Below are 15,850 nucleotides of genomic sequence, written 5' to 3'. Positions count from 1 at the left end.
CTACACCACAGATTAGACAGAACTGTGCCGTACCACTACATCGGAATGAGTCCCTAAAACAATTCATCTTCTACTGTATACTTTTATAATCAGTGAGCCATAGATCCTCTACTATAATCCTTTATGTCCCAACACAAGCAGGCTCTATGTCTCATGTGCAACTGAAAAATACAAAACTGAAAAATCACGGCACTGTTTCACTTGACAAAGTGTCATTTACAACTATTAGGAAATCATACCTGGCACATACACCACTGGCTGTTCTTCATCAGAAACTGTACGCAATTTCATTAAAGGAAAACAAATCAAAGAGAAAAAAGTCCAAGCTGAGATCTACAAAAGAAATATGAAAATGCACCTTTAAATCTGTGATTTGCAAAAAAAATTGTTGACCCGATGCCTTTTATGGTTCTCCACCATTTAGAAAGCATCTATTGCAGGACAAACTTGACCAGAACAAAACATGAATGCCGACTTCGAAAGAAGTCACTTACTAACATATGCACTCTGTATGTACTAGCTTTCATCTAAAGATCATCTCAGAGGTCATCTTTACAAAAGATTCACAGGACCAGCCCCAGTTGCAACTCCAACTATTAAGGTAATGAAGCAACACAATATTTATTTGAATTTGACTAAGTTAACATTATATAAGGAATCTCTTGGGACAGACAGGGAAGGCAAATTGCTGAGACTTATTTTATGTAGTCCCACTGACACTGAACCACATACCACAACAGACTACACAGTGCATAAGGTATATGACTAAGACCATTAAGCTAAAAGGAAACAAAGATTTAAAAGGAAGTTGGTCATTCTCAGCTGATCTTTCCTCAAAGGATAGGTGAGAGTTGAATGTCTAGGGACTTTTCATGTATTTGTTTAGCCAGGAGATTGAGATTTGGTTTCAGGCAGTTATTTGTGAAGAAAGCTATTTCAGAAACGTTCAAATAACTGGTTGTCACAATCATAAATACAATTTACTATATCTAGCTCTCTAAAAGCACCTGGCACTGGACAACATATTATTTGTATTACAGTAGTGCCTACAAGGCCAAAATCCCTGCCCCACATAAATTAGGCTAGGTCCACACTACCCGCCCGATTCGGCGGGTAGAGATCGATCTTCTGGGATTGATTTATCGCGTCTCATCTGGACGCGATAAATCGATCCCAGAAGCGCTCCCCCGTCGACTGCGGAACTCCTGCTCGCCGAGAGGAGGAAGCGCTGTCGACGGGGGAGCTTGCCTGCGCCGCGTGGACCCGCAGTAAGTAAACTTAGTTCGATCTAGGAAACGTCGACTTCAGCTACGCTATTCTCGTAGCTGAAGTTGCGTTTCCTAGATCGATCCCCCGCCCCAGTGTGGACCAGCCCTAAGTCTAAAGATAAGAGCACAAAAAACAGCAGTATCCAGAGCAGGGTGTGGCCTTTACAGTCTCTTCTTTCAAGAGACAGTATGCCGTTTTGTTGTAGCAGTGTCAGTTCCAGGATATTAAAGAGACAAGGTGAGTGAGGTAACAGCTTTCATTGGACCAACTTCTGTTGGTGAGAGAGACAAGCTTTTGAGTTTTCACAGCGCTCTTCTTCGGGTCAGGTGTAAGCTTGTTTCTCACCAACAGAAGTTAGAACAATAAAAGACATTACCTCACCCACCTTGTCTCTTTAAAGAGACAGTGTCGGTAAACGGAGGTAAAGATGTTTGTTTGCAAAATAAATTATTAAGCCCACCTTTGATTGAAAGAATTGCAGGAGTCCAACTCGTGTCACTATTTACGCTGTTTACTTTTTTGCATTTTTCTTGTCATGGACAATGAAACTCAATTACATCAGTTCCTCAATTGTCTCACTTTCATGTTCTTTGGCTGCAATGTTTGGGGCTCAAATACTGCAGGGCAACGTTTACAAACCATCGTTCTCATTCCCAGACCTGAGGAAGAGCTCTGTGTACCTCGAAAGCTTGTCTCTCTCAACAGAAGTGGGTCCAATAAATGTTACCTCACCCACCTTGTCTCTCTAATATCCTGGGACCGACACAGCTACAACAACATGGGGGGAGGGATAGCTCAGTGGTTTGAGCATTGGCCTACTAAACCCAGGGTTGTGAGTTCAGTCCTTCAGGGGGCCACTTAGGGATCTGGGGCAAAATCAGTACTTGGTCCTGCTAGTGAAGGCAGAGGGGCTGGACTCGATGACCTTTCGGGGTCCCTTCCAGCTCTATGAGATAGGTATATCTCCATAACACCGCATTAAACTCTGCCCAGATAAACAATGACACTTGCAACTCACCGAGAGCTGTGCAAAATGGAGCCAATTGCACATACTGAATGCAATGGCCCACAGGGGAGACAAGAAGTCGCTGTCCTTATGTACCATCTTGATCCAAGAAGCCTCGGCTGGGATCAAGATGCCCATTGGACAACTTTTTCCCCACCATGCAGAGCTTAGACTAAAACAACAATTTCACGGCAACCACCAACATTTCTATAAAGCAGCAGTGCTGTGGCACTAGGTATGGTGCATGAGCCAACAAAACCACCTGCAAGGGCCATTCACTGTATTACAGAGCAGGAGCACCCTTCCAAGCTGAGACACCTCCCAGACTGTGTGCTCCCTACCAAATGTCCCCAGAACAGTTCATATCAACTCCCACTGAGATAACGCACAACCGTCTACATACGTGCCCACCCCCACTGCCAAGATGGGCTGAGATACTCCTCCAACTCCATCCATACATATGACAGGCTGGAAGAGGACACTCTTCCCAGCCCAGGACGATCCCTATATTTCCTCCCCATGAGATGAAACACGTCTTTACACACAAACATACACAATCTGCGTGCACCGCCCCCTGTGCAGAGGGCCCTCAGCCTCTATATCTCCTTCCTTAGGTACTTATACGGCCCTCATCACCATAGTAGCTGAGCACCTCACAATCTCTAATGTATTTATTCACACACACACACCAGTGTTATCCCCATTTTACACCCAGGGAACTGAGACACAGAGAACCTAAGTAACTTATCCACAGTTACCCAGGATGTTTGTGGCAGAGCAGGGAATCGAATCCAGGTCTCCCACAATCTAATGCCCTAACCACTGGACCATCCTACAGGTTGAGCCCTTAGCCCCCATGTCTCCTCCAGGCTCAGTTCCTCCCCCCCGCCCCCAACACCCCTGTTTCCTACAAGCACAGGCTCAGCCCGAACACCGAAGTCTCCTACAGGCTCAGCCCCCTCCCAACACCCCTGTCTCCTACAGGCTCAGCCCCACCCCACCCCCCAACACCCCTGTCTCCTACAGGCTCAGCCCCCTCCCAACACCCAAGTCTCCTACAGGCTCAGCCCCGCCCCCCAACACCCCTGTCTCCTACAGGCTCAGCCCCACCCCACCCCCCAACACCCCTGTCTCCTACAGGCTCAGCCCCACCCCACCCCCCAACACCCCTGTCTCCTACAGGCTCAGCCCCGCCCCCCAACACCCCTGTCTCCTACAGGCTCAGCCCCACCCCGCCCCCCAACACCCCTGTCTCCTACAGGCTCAGCCCCGCCCCCCAACACCCCTGTCTCCTACAGGCTCAGCCCCACCCCGCCCCCCAACACCCCTGTCTCCTACAGGCTCAGCCCCACCCCGCCCCCCAACACCCCTGTCTCCTACAGGCTCAGCCCCGCCCCCCAACACCCCTGTCTCCTACAGGCTCAGCCCCACCCCGCCCCCCAACACCCCTGTCTCCTACAGGCTCAGCCCCGCGCGGCCTCTGCTCTGGCCCCACGGCCCAGCCCCCGCCCGCTGCCGCCTAAGCGCTCCGCGAAGGATACTGTCCCTGCTCCAGTAAACGGCTCCTCCGGGCCCAGCGGCCACATCCGCCATCTTGAAACAACCGCCACTCCCAGAGTACCCCCGCCGCCCCCCAGCGCTCGCAGCCCATTGGCTCCCCGAGCCCAGCTTGGTCCTGCTACAGCCGAGCGGAGCCAAGACACGGGCGAGTCTGTGCTGTTACCCGGAAGAGCGGCGCATTCTGGGAGCTGTATTTCTCCCTACGTTCTGGCCCAGGGAAAGCCGCTCTCAGCGAACGCCAAATCCCAGGAGGCACCGCTCCCAACAGCCCGTCCGTCACCTAGGAAGGAAACTACAGCTCCCAGAGTTCCTCGCTGCGCAGCCTCCGGTACAGGGCGCGAGCGGGGACAAAGTCAGCTTCATTCCCCTCTCTCTGTCTAGGGGTTGAGCTGGGCAAGGGGCGTGCCGAGGATGGAGGACAAGCCCTACAGCAGCCTCAAGCCCTCTCTGGACAGGCTCACCCTGGGGGTCATCCGGATATTAGGTGAGCGAGGGACCGGCCGAGGGCCCAGAGCAGGCCTGGGTCGCCGCGTTGGCATGGAAACGGCCCTGGCGCGTTGGCAGGGAAACGGTGGCCGGGCTGGCATCGAAGTAGCCCTGCCATGGTGGCAATGACTTGGGGGTTGGTGGTGGGACTCACAGGCTGCCTACAAGCTCCATGGCAGATCCATGGGCACATGCCGCCTGCCAGCCACAATACCCACAGCCTCTTATTATTGGGGTCTAGCAAAACCCAGCTGGGGCCCTGGGGGGAGGGATAGCTCAGTGGTTTGGGCATTGGCCTGCTAAACCCAGGGTTGTGAGTTCAATCCTTGAGGGGGGCACTTAGGGATCTGGGGCAAAAATGTGTCTGGGGATTGGTCCTGCTTTGAGCAGGGGGTTGGACTAGATACCTCCTGAAGTCCCTTCCAACCCTGATCTTCTACGATTCTATGACACATAGCAACAGATGGGCCCTGCCCCTGCGAGCTCACGCTGACTTACATGCCTTATGTTTTAAACCCGAGAGCGGCCAGCTCTAAATGCCCTTAACTCCCAATGTGAGGCTGTGGCCAAAAAAGCTAATGTCATCCTGGGATGAACAAAGAGGGGGATCTCAAAGTGGAGTAGAGAAGTTATTCTACCTCTGCTGCAATACCGTGTCCAGTTCTGGTGCCCACAATTCAAGAAGGGATGTTGATAAATTGGAGAGGGGTCAGAAGAGCCATGAGAATGATTCGCGGATTGGAAAACCTGCCTTCTAGTGAGAGACTCAAAGAGGTCAACCTATTTAGCTTAACCTTCTCTTTAAGGGGTGACTTGATCACAGTTTGTAAGAACCTGTGTGGGGAACAGATATTTGATAACGGGCTCTTTAGTCTAGCAAAGGAAGGTGTAACGTGATCCAATGATTGGAAGTTGAAGCTAGACAAATTCAGACTGGAAACAAAGTGTAAATTTTTAGCAGTAAGGGTAACTAACCACTGGAATCATTTACTGGGGTTCTAATAGACTACCCATCACTGGAAACCTTTAAATCAAGATTGGATTTTCTAAAAGCTATGCTCTAGTTCAAATAGGAATTAATTCAGTGAAGTTGTTATACCAATAGAATAAAAACCAGCAGGATCTTATTAAGAGGGGTAAGGCAAAGATGCCACATTTATTGTAAATATAATGATAAAAAAAAGATGAAAGTAAACAACGTTGTTTGACCACTTATTCCTATCACTACTTATTCCTTATACACATGCATATATATAGAGATAGATAGATTCATTCACACAATCATTCATTCAAGTTCTGTGTAGGTGTTATAGTTACCAGCCTAGAAGTTGCTCATGCCAAGTTACTGGCCAGGTATCTTGGTCATGAGGATGGAGCCGAGTCCGTGTCAGGTGCACCTGATGCTCCTGGAGGTTGGCAGCAGAACCAGAGACTCCAAGTCCTCAGTCTTGAGAGTCCATTCTTATAGGAATTAATTCCTATGTTAGTCTATGGGAGCTGTTTCATTCTGCTGTTGCTGACTCAATCAGCAGATGGCACATTCCTGATGGCTCCATACTGTCCAAAGTTTGTGTTTCTCATCCTTCCAGGTGATGGGGTGGATCCCAGTTTTACCCTCCGGGGGTTGTCTGGTCGTCCACTTGACACATTCTTCGGCCGATGGATACTCCCTTTCTAGGCTGGCACTTCCCTAACCATTCATGTACATCAAGCATTCATCAACATACATTCCATATCTTAACCATATTTTAATTTACTGTCTCCACCACTTTCGGGGTGTGTGCTAATTCATTTGAGACTCCGGGCCCTTTAATCACAGAGGGTGGGGGTCTGTTCCTAGGAGCCGTTGCTGTTACAATGAAGTGAAAGTCACTTAATGGCTGGAGGCTCACAGCAGGGGTGGTAACCCTGTTCACTTCAAGAACAAAGTCAATTAACTTGTTTGTAAGTTTTACATAGTAATAAAGTATCTTTCACAGGACAGATACAATCAATGGTTTCTACAGACAGTAGCTTACAAGTTTTAACAGAAGACCCAAGAGATTTTTGTACTTGGTGAAACTGTTGGATTTTAAAGTGTGGGGGACAAATTATGGGGGGGTCACTGTCATTTGGGGGAATAACTGTTAGTACCTTCTTTAATATCTCTACAAAGTCCTCCACTGGCTGTAGACTCTATGAATTCCATGTCTGGGCAGAGCCATGGGTGCTGTATGAGAGGTCCAGTCAGGGAGCTAAATTTGTCCCTACCCCTGAAATGTAGCTTTGGGTGAGCTACAAGTCCCCCAGGCAGAGACAGTCCCCGCTGACTAACTGAACCTACAATACAGGGTGCACAGGAAGAAACTAGAAACCAGAAGGCAAAGAAAAAAGAACTGATTTTTTAAAAAATATGATTGGTTTAAAATCTCAATTTTTGAAAGCTTGGGGTTAGCAGTACTGGACACAGTGCATGGAACTGAGCTTAGAGGGGTTGGTTTTTTTCTTTAACTTTCTTTCTCACATGAGGTATACATGATTCTGACACGTATCTCTCATGAGTAATTGTTGTGGTAACTCTCGGCAGCTGTCTAGTATACTCACTCCTCCAGAAATTTTTCCTTGTCACATCATATCATGTCTAATTGGTGACCAAATCTGATTACTTGTGAGGGTATTCTGCACCAAAAACTTAAAAATTCCATGCACAATATTTCAAAATTCTGCAAATTTTATATCTCAAATCAATGTGGAGGCTCCAGCATGGCATTGGAGGGCACAGGCCACTGGCTGCACAGAGGTGGGAGATCACTGTGCAGCTTCCCCCCCCCCCCCCCCCCCCGGGACACGGACTCAGCGATGAGGCTGCACCCAGCCCTGACACAGCGCAAGGACCGGGCCTGTCCTAGAAACACCCCAGGACCCTACCCCTCCGTGCCAGGTGCACAGGTATGGGCAGGCAGGCTCAGAAAGGCAGGATCCCAGGGGGCTTAGTGTGGGGGGATGTGGGTGTGGGTTGAGAGAGTTCTGTGTGGGGCAATCTCTACCCCACCTCTAAACCATCTGGTTCTTTCATTCTGAAAGTCATCCTAGTTCTAGGGAATAGATCCTCCCCTCTTTTCTTTGTACTTGTCTGTGATTTGTGTTGTCATAAGCAGTGTGGTGCTACTTTTTCCACACTTTCAAGATTTTAATGTGGTTTCTTCGCTGAACACTAAAATTGCAACAATTTAACAAGGCAATCCTATTTTTTTTTTCCTGTAGGGAGTTTGTGTTATATACTTTTTGTAGCTAACCTTCAGATAACAAAGGATACTTGAATTCTGAAGATGCCTTATTCAGGGGCTAGCTCTGAAGGGCTCATCAAAGTCACAGATCATTATTCTGCATAAAATGGCACAAGAGCAGCGATGAGCCTTTTACCTCTGAGTTAGTGCAGGAGTTCTCAAACTGGGGGTCGGGACCCCTCAGGGGGTCGTGAGGTTATTACATGGGAGGTTGCGAGCTGTCAACCTCCACCCCAAACGCTGTTAAATATATAAAAAAGTGTTTTTAATTTATAAGGGGGGGTCACACTCAGAGGCTTGCTGTGTGAAAGGGGTCACCAGTAAAAAAGTTTGAGAGCCACTGAGTTAGTGGAACATTTTTACGGTGGGGAAGATGGTTATATTTCCTTAAAACTAGGCATGCTTGTTTTAAAGCTGTTGCACATACTGTCTGGGGGAGCTTACACAGGTAAATGCTGTGGTCCCCATTTTACAAATTGTCTTCCTTTTTGTGTCTCCTGTACAGAATTGCATACTAAGCTCCAACCTCTGTTGATACCTGCTGAAGACTGAGTTTTCACAGGTGTTACAGGGGTTATAATTAGAGGGCAGTGGGGTTTCACACCTGTCACTCAGGGCCTACTGTAGCCTGCAGAAACTATATGCCTGGTGGTGACACTTGGGAAGGAAACACCCTTGATTCATTCTCCAAAGCATTTGCAGGGATGGCAGTTAGAAAGAACCTAACAAAACTGTCCATTTTCTTGCTTGTAAACTAAACACGCTTGATTTGAAAATACAGAAAACATGGAACCCCAATGTGGTTTTTACAGTCACTTTTCAGCGCCGAACCACACTTTAATACATACAACACCCCGTGAGGAAAGAACTTCATTATTCACCCCATTTTACTGAGAACTTGTGACTTGACAAAGGCTAGAGGGGGAATCAGTAACAGAGCAAGAATTGTAATTTATAGTATGGGAATTCCCAACTCCCAACCTTGTGCTCAGACCATTTGATCAAGTCTCTCTTACAAAGTTTGTAGAGTTGTTTGGGAACCTTCCAGGTGAAAGGTGCTAAATAAATGGAAGAGATAGTTGTGATCCTGATTCAGAATATTTAAGTGGGAGACTTCTCTCCTGGATTTGTTCAGCTTTATCCATATCATTAGCCTAACGTGGTAGGCCTCTTGATTTCTTCCATCTGGATTCCAAGAAGGTGTCCATGGCAGATTTTTTCTTCTCCATGTTTAATGTTGCTCCCATCCATACTTATGCACATCTGTTAAGTGTGATTTTCAGTTTACCCATAGGATATTATTAATATAACATTCATGTTTTTAAGATACAGTTTCTTTTCCTTGTGATCTTGGATTTGGTATAGACCCCTTTAGAACTTGCAGTTCATTCATCACTTTACATCTTCCTGTGACTGATACAATATTGAATCTTCCACCATCCCAGTTGAGCCTTTGTGCAAGATGAATTAAACGTCCCCGCTGTTTTCTTTGATCATAGAAATAACAATTATGCCATTAATATGATCTGTGAACTTGTTATAAGACATGCAGAACTTAGAGATGGAAAAGGCTTGTCAGATCATGGGTTCTACATTATCACCCCTACAAATGCAGGATAGAATCCCCATTTAGAGGACGTATAGTCTAGCAAGAACTAACTTCACACACACACGACTATTTGAAATGAAACTGGGCAAAGGGGCAGAAAGCCTTCTGAAGGCAGCGGCCCTGCATTGGCCAGAGGGGATGAACTTCAATGGTGCAAACACCCCCCAAAAAATGTAACCCTCCAACAAAAAAAGCCCTCAGGATTAGGTCCATAGTCAGTCTCCTTATCTTTTTTCCATACAGCTAATGTTTATGTCCAGGATGTATCCATGAATATGGAATATACCACTTCAGATTAGAGTTATTGCTGTATATATGTTGTCCTTGAAAGCATCGGGTAATGTAGCGCAAACTCTTCTGACTAGCAACTCTGAACAGAAGTCAAACTTCCTTATATTGACTGCCACTGTCAAAGTGATAGAAAAACTCTGGATGACCCACCTGTTAGAATAGGGATGGGCAAACTACGGGCCGCAGGCCGGATCCAGCCGGCGAGCCGTTTTAACTCCAGCCCGCGAGCTACACCACGCGGCTCGGCGGCGCTCCAGCCGGGGCGCAGGGTCGGGGCTGCACCACACAGCTCAGCGGTGCTCCAGCCGGGGTGCTGGGTCGGGGCCGCACCACACGGCTTGGCAGCGCTCCAGCCGGGGCGCAGGGTCGGGGGCCGCACCACGCGGCTTGGCCCCACTCCAGACAGGGCACAGGGTCGGGGGCCGCACCACACAGCTCCCAGAAGTTGCGGCATGGCCCCGCTCTGGCTCCTACGCGCTCCAGCAGGCTCTGCAGGGGCAGTGCCTGTGGATGGGGCAGCGTGCAGAGCCGCCTGGCCATGCCCCCGTGTAGGAGCCGGAGAAGGGACATGCCACTGCTTCCAGGAGCCGCTTGAGGTAAGCGCCGCTCGGTGCCTGCACACCCTGACCCTCTCCCCATGCCCCAACCCACTTTCCCGGCCCTGATCCCCCTCCCACTCTCCAACCCCCTCAATCCCAGCTCGGAGCACCCTCCTGCACCCCAAACCTCTTATCCTCAGCCCCACCCCAGAGCCCGCACCCCAATTTTGTGAGCATTCATGGCCCGCCATGCAATTTCTATTCCCTGATGTGACCCTTGGGCCAAAAAGTTTGCCCACCCCCGTGCTAGAACAAAACGCCCAGTACTGTGGAAAGAAATATGACCAGAGCTATTTGGTGCCTTTCCTGTCTAGTGCACTGCGTTGTGTGTTGTCATAAAGTGATTGTAATGTGATTGACTGCTTTGGGATCGAATATTTTTTCCTTTTACACCAGAGCCAGTTTTTAAAGTGACAGTTTACCTTTATGTACTGTGTTTTTAATTCCTGTAGCAGGTAAGCAGTCTTTTTAGACCTGATCCAAAGCAATTTAAATCAGTGGGAATTTTTCATTGATTTCAATCAGCTTTGAATGAAGCCTTTGATTATTAAAATAATAATCTGAATAAATGCAAGGGGAAAGGTTCCACAGGCTCTCAGCCCCAGTGATGGCACTCTGTAGATATTGTATCTTACATTTATACTGTACCCTTCAGTCCAAAGGAGCCCAATATTTTTTTATAAATTCTGGACCTTTTGCTGCAAGTAGACCAGCCTGGAATCCCACTGGGATTCCAAAGAGGACTAAGGGTCTTCTCAAGCAGACCTCTTTGCAGGATCAGATCCTACATTCATAAAATAATCACTTAACTTGGTGATACTCAGACCTCAGAAGTTCAGGAGCCAAATTAGCGATCAACATTACCCAAAAGAGCCACAGTAGTGTGAATTCATTGTTTCATTTACTATATATATTCATATTAAAAGGAAAGTATTTCGTTTTTACATATATGTATTATTCTCACAGCAAAATGACTGACCAAGTATTAATATTTTATCAACTACAATTGGTTAATGACCGAGTAAAAGCACCCTAAGAACATAAGAATGGCCGTACTGGGTCAGACCAAAGGTCCATCTAGCCCAGTATCCTGTCTTCCGACAGTGGCCAATGCCAGGTGCCCCAGAGGGAGTGAACCTAACAGGTAATGATCAAGTGATCTTTCTCCTGCCATCCATCTCCATCCTCTGACAAACAGAGGCTAGGGACACCATTCCTTACCCATCCTGGCTAATAGCCATTAATGGACTTAACCTCCACGAATTTATCTAGTTCTCTTTTAAATGCTGTTATACTCCTAGCCTTCACAACCTCCTCAGGCAAGGAGTTCCACGGGTTGACTGTGCGCTGTGTGAAGAAGAACTTCCTTTCATTTGTTTTAAACCTGCTGCCCATTCATTTCATTTGGTGGCCCCTAGTTCTTATATTTTGGGAACAAGTAAATAACTTTTCCTTATTCACTTTCTCCACACCACTCATGATTTTATATACCTCTATCATATCCCCCCTTAGTCTCCTCTTTTCCAAGCTGAAAAGTCCTAGCCTCTTTAATCTCTCCTCATCTGGGACATGTTCCAAACCCCTAATCATTTTAGTTGCCCTTCTCTGAACCTTTTCTAATGCCAGTATATCTTTTTTGAGATGAGGAGACCACATCTATACGCAGTATTCAAGATGTGGGCGTACCATGGATTTATATAAGGGCAATCAAGATATTCTCTGTCTTATTCTCTGTCCCTTTTTTAATGATTCCTAACATCCTGTTTGCTTTTTTGACTGCCGCTGCACACTGCATGGACGTCTTCAGAGTTATCCACGATAACTCCAAGATCTCTTTCCTGATTAGTTGTAGCTAAATTAGCCCCCATCATATTGTATGTATAGTTGGGGTTATTTTTTCCAATGTGCATTACTTTACATTTATCCACATTAAATTTCATTTGCCATTTTGTTGCCCAATCACTTAGTTTTGTGAGATCTTTTTGAAGTTCTTGACAGTCTGCTTTGGTCTTAACTATCTTGAGCAGTTTAGTATCATCTGCAAACTTTGCCACCTCGCTGTTTACCCCTTTCTCCAGATCATTTATGAATAAGTTGAATAGAATTGGTCCTAGGACTGACCCTTGGGGAACACCACTAGTTACCCCTCTCCATTCTGAAAATGTACCATTTATTCCTACCCTTTGTTCCCTTCTTTTAACCAGTTCTCAGTCTATGAGAGGATCTTCCCTCTTATCTCATAACAGCTTAATTTACGTAAGAGCCTTTGGTGAGGGACCTTGTCAAAGACTTTCTGGAAATCTAAGTACACTATGTCCACTGGATCCTCCTTGTCCACATGTTTGTTGACCCCTTCAAAGAACTCTAATAGATTAGTAAGACATGATTTCCCTTTACAGAAACCATGTTGACTTTTGCCCAACAATTTATGTTCTTCTATGTGCCTGACAATTTTATTCTTTACTATTGTTTCAACTAATTTGCCCGGTACTGCCGTTAGACTTACCGGTCTGTAATTGCCGGGATCACCCTTAGAGCCCTTTTTAAATATTGGCGTTACATTAGCTAACTTCCAGTCATTGGGTACAGAAGCTGCTTTAAAGGACAGGTTACAAACCATAGTTAATAGTTCCGCAGTTTCACATTTGAGTTCTTTCAGAACTCTTGGGTGAATGCCATCTGGTTCCAGTGACTTGCTACTGTTAAGTTTATCAATTAATTCCAAAACCTCCTCTAGTGACACTTCAATCTGTGACAATTCCTCAGATTTGTCACCTACAAAGGACGACTCAGGTTTGGGAATCTCCCTAACATCCTCAGCCGTGAAGACTGAAGCAAAGAATTCATTTAGTTTCTCTGCAATGACTTTATCGTCTTTAAGTGCTCCTTTTGTATCTCGATTGTCCAGGGGCCCCACTGGTTGTTTCTGATGTACTTAAAAAAACATTTTGTTATTACCTTTTGAGTTTTTGGCTAGCTGTTCTTCAATCTCCTTTTTGGCATTTCTTATTACATTTTTACACTTAATTTGACAGTGTTTATGCTCCTTTCTATTTACCTCACTAGGATTTAACCTTCACTTTTTAAAAGATGCCTTTTTAATCTCTCACTGCTTCTTTTACATGGTTGTTAAGCCACAGTGGCTTTTTTTTAGTTCTTTTACTGTGTTTTTTAATTTGGGGTATACATTGAAGTTGGGCCTCTAATTATGGTGTCTTTGAAAAGTGTCCATGCAGCTCATTTTTGCAAGGTTCCCCTTTCTGAAGTGAAATGCCACAGTGTTGGGCTGCTGAGGTGTTCTTCCCACCACAGGGATGTTAAATGTTATTATATTATGGTCACTATTTCCAAGCGGTCCTGTTAAAGTTACCTCTTGGACCAGATCCTGCACTCCACTCAGGATTAAATTGAGAGTTGCCTCTCCCCTTGTGGGTTCCTGTACCATCTGCTCCAGAAAGGAGTCATTTAAAGTATTGAGAAATTTTGTCTATGCACTTCATCCTGAGGTGACATGTACCCAGTCAATATGGGGATAATTGAAATCCCCCACTATTATTGAGTTCTTTATTTTGATAGCCTCTCTAATCTCCCTTAGCATTTCATCTTCACTATCACTGTCCTGGTCAGGTGGTCGATAATAGTTCCCTACTGTTATATTCTTATTAGAGCATGGAATTACTATCCATAGAGATTCTATGGAACATGTGGATTCATTTAAGATTTTTTACTTCATTTGATTCTACATTTTCTTTCACATATAGTGCCACTAATCCCTCCGCCCCACGCACATGACCTGTTCTGTCCTTCCGATATATTTTGTACCCCAGAATGATTGTGTCCCATTGATTGTCCTCACTCCACCAAGTTTCTGTGATGCCTATTATATCAATATCCTCCTTTAACATGAGGCACTGTAGTTCACCCATCTTATTATTTAGACTTCTAGCATTTGTGTACAAGCACTTTAAAAACTTGTCACTGTTTATTTGTCTGCCCTTTTCTGACGTGTCAGATTCTTTTTTATGTGAATGTTTCTCGTCTGATCTGGCCCTTACATTATCCTCTTCCATCCTCTCCTCCTGTCTAAAACCTAGAGATTCTCTATCATTAGACTCTCCCCTAAGAGAAGTCTCTGCCCGATCCAAGGGCTCCTCTGCAGCAGTCGGCTTTCCCCCATCTCTTAGTTTAAAAACTGCTCAGCAACCTTTTTAATGTTAAGTGCCAGCCGTCTGGATCCACTTTGGTTTAGGTGGAGCCCATCTCTCCTGTATAGGCTCCCCCCATCCCAAAAGTTTCCCTAATTCCTAATGAATCTAAACCCCTCCTCCCTACACCATTGTCTCAACCACGCATTGAGACTAAAGCTCTGCCTGCCTACCTGGCCCTGCGCGTGGAACTGGGAGCATTTCTGAGACTGTCACCACAGAGGTCCTGGATTTCAGTCTCTTTCCTAGCAGCCTAAATTTGGCCTCCAGGACGTCTCTCCTACCCTTCCCTATGTCATTGGTACCTACATGTACCATGACCACCAGCTCCTCCCCAGTGCTACACATAAGTCTATCTAGATGCCTTGAGAGATTCACAACCTTCGCACCAGGCAGGCAAGTCACCATACGGTTCTCCTGGTCATCACAAACCCAGCTATCTGTTTCTAATGATCGAATCTCCCATTATTAACACCTGCCTTTTTCTAATGACTGGAGTTCCCTCCCCCAGAGAGGTAACCTCAGTGTGAGAGGATACCTCAACATCATCTGGAAGGAGGGTCCCAACTACGGGAAGGTTTCCCTCTGCTCCCATTGACTGCTCTCCTTCCCTGAGCCTTTCATCCTCCTTAACAGCTCAAGGGCTGTCTGACCAGAGGTGGGACAAATCTACAGTGTCCCGGAAAGCCTCATCAACATACCTCTCTGCCTCCCTTAGCTCCTTCAGTTCCGCCACCCTGGCCTCCAAAGCCCGTACACGGTCTCTGAGGGCCAGGAGCTCCTTGCACCGAATGCACACATACGCCATATGCCCACAGGGCAGGTAATCATACATGCTACACTAAGCGCAATAAACAGGATGGGCTTCTTCCTGCATTCTCTCCTACAGTTACCTAGGTTAATGATAGGGTCTTTGTTTTAGTCAAGAAGTTTTGATTATAGTTAAGTTTAAAGGTTTTAAAGACTGGCAAGTGTACCTCGCCCCCTTCCAACTCCCTCTCAAAACTCCCTGTTAGCGGCCCCTGTTCGGCACCCTGTTTGGTTAATAACTTAGACTGGTTAATAATTAAGTCACACAGTGTTTAAGTATCATGTCCTGCAAAGAGCCGGGGGAGACGCATTAAAGAGCCATTTGCAGCTCCTGAGCCTCAGTCAGAGTATCACTGACTTAACTCTTAAAAGAATCACTTAACCACTGAAAGGCATCCACCTCTGAAGTGGAACACAGCAGTTTTCACATGTCATGGCAGCACTGCACAACATCTCAAGTCAAGCAAAAAATACTTTCTCCAACTAAAACTACAGGGCACATTTAGAGAGGCAAAATATAATTACCTGACTTTGAGAGTTTGGCCAGGACACCAGCGCTAAACCTCTGCTTTTATGGAAATTTCCATGGGGTCTTTTGAATCAAGCTCCTGATCCTTGTCTTTAATATGTCTCAGTCAAAGGATGGTATCTTCAGCAGTACCATGCCCCCTAATGCCAGGGCATTGGTTCAATACTGACACAAGAGCACCATCTACTCCCAGTATTCGTTAGAGGTCTCCCCTTTAACT

The 15,850-nt window shown here is 46.2% G+C and overlaps 2 protein-coding genes across 2 annotated transcripts in view; one reads left to right on the top strand and one right to left on the bottom strand.

The window, feature by feature from the left end:
* The window catches only part of KIAA1328 (KIAA1328 ortholog), a 256,881-nt gene extending 252,955 nt beyond the window's left edge, over positions 1 to 3,926 (bottom strand). The window contains 3 exon segments of the mRNA XM_065406501.1: positions 240 to 275; positions 3,817 to 3,907; positions 3,909 to 3,926. Of these exon segments, the coding sequence (XP_065262573.1) occupies positions 240 to 275; positions 3,817 to 3,907; positions 3,909 to 3,926 (145 nt within the window).
* Positions 3,927 to 4,202: 276 nt separating this feature from the next.
* TPGS2 (tubulin polyglutamylase complex subunit 2) overlaps positions 4,203 to 15,850 on the top strand; it is a 28,419-nt gene continuing 16,771 nt past the window's right edge. Inside the window, exon 1 of the mRNA XM_065406305.1 lies at positions 4,203 to 4,319. Coding sequence (XP_065262377.1) covers positions 4,247 to 4,319 — 73 coding nt within the window. The 5' untranslated portion in view covers positions 4,203 to 4,246. The remainder of the gene's footprint in view (positions 4,320 to 15,850) is intronic.

This window comes from Emys orbicularis, chromosome 6 (assembly GCF_028017835.1).
Source record: "Emys orbicularis isolate rEmyOrb1 chromosome 6, rEmyOrb1.hap1, whole genome shotgun sequence".
NCBI classification, from domain to species: Eukaryota; Metazoa; Chordata; order Testudines; family Emydidae; genus Emys; species Emys orbicularis.
Note: the sequence above shows the minus strand (reverse complement) of the source record. Positions and strands in the feature narration are given on the sequence as shown.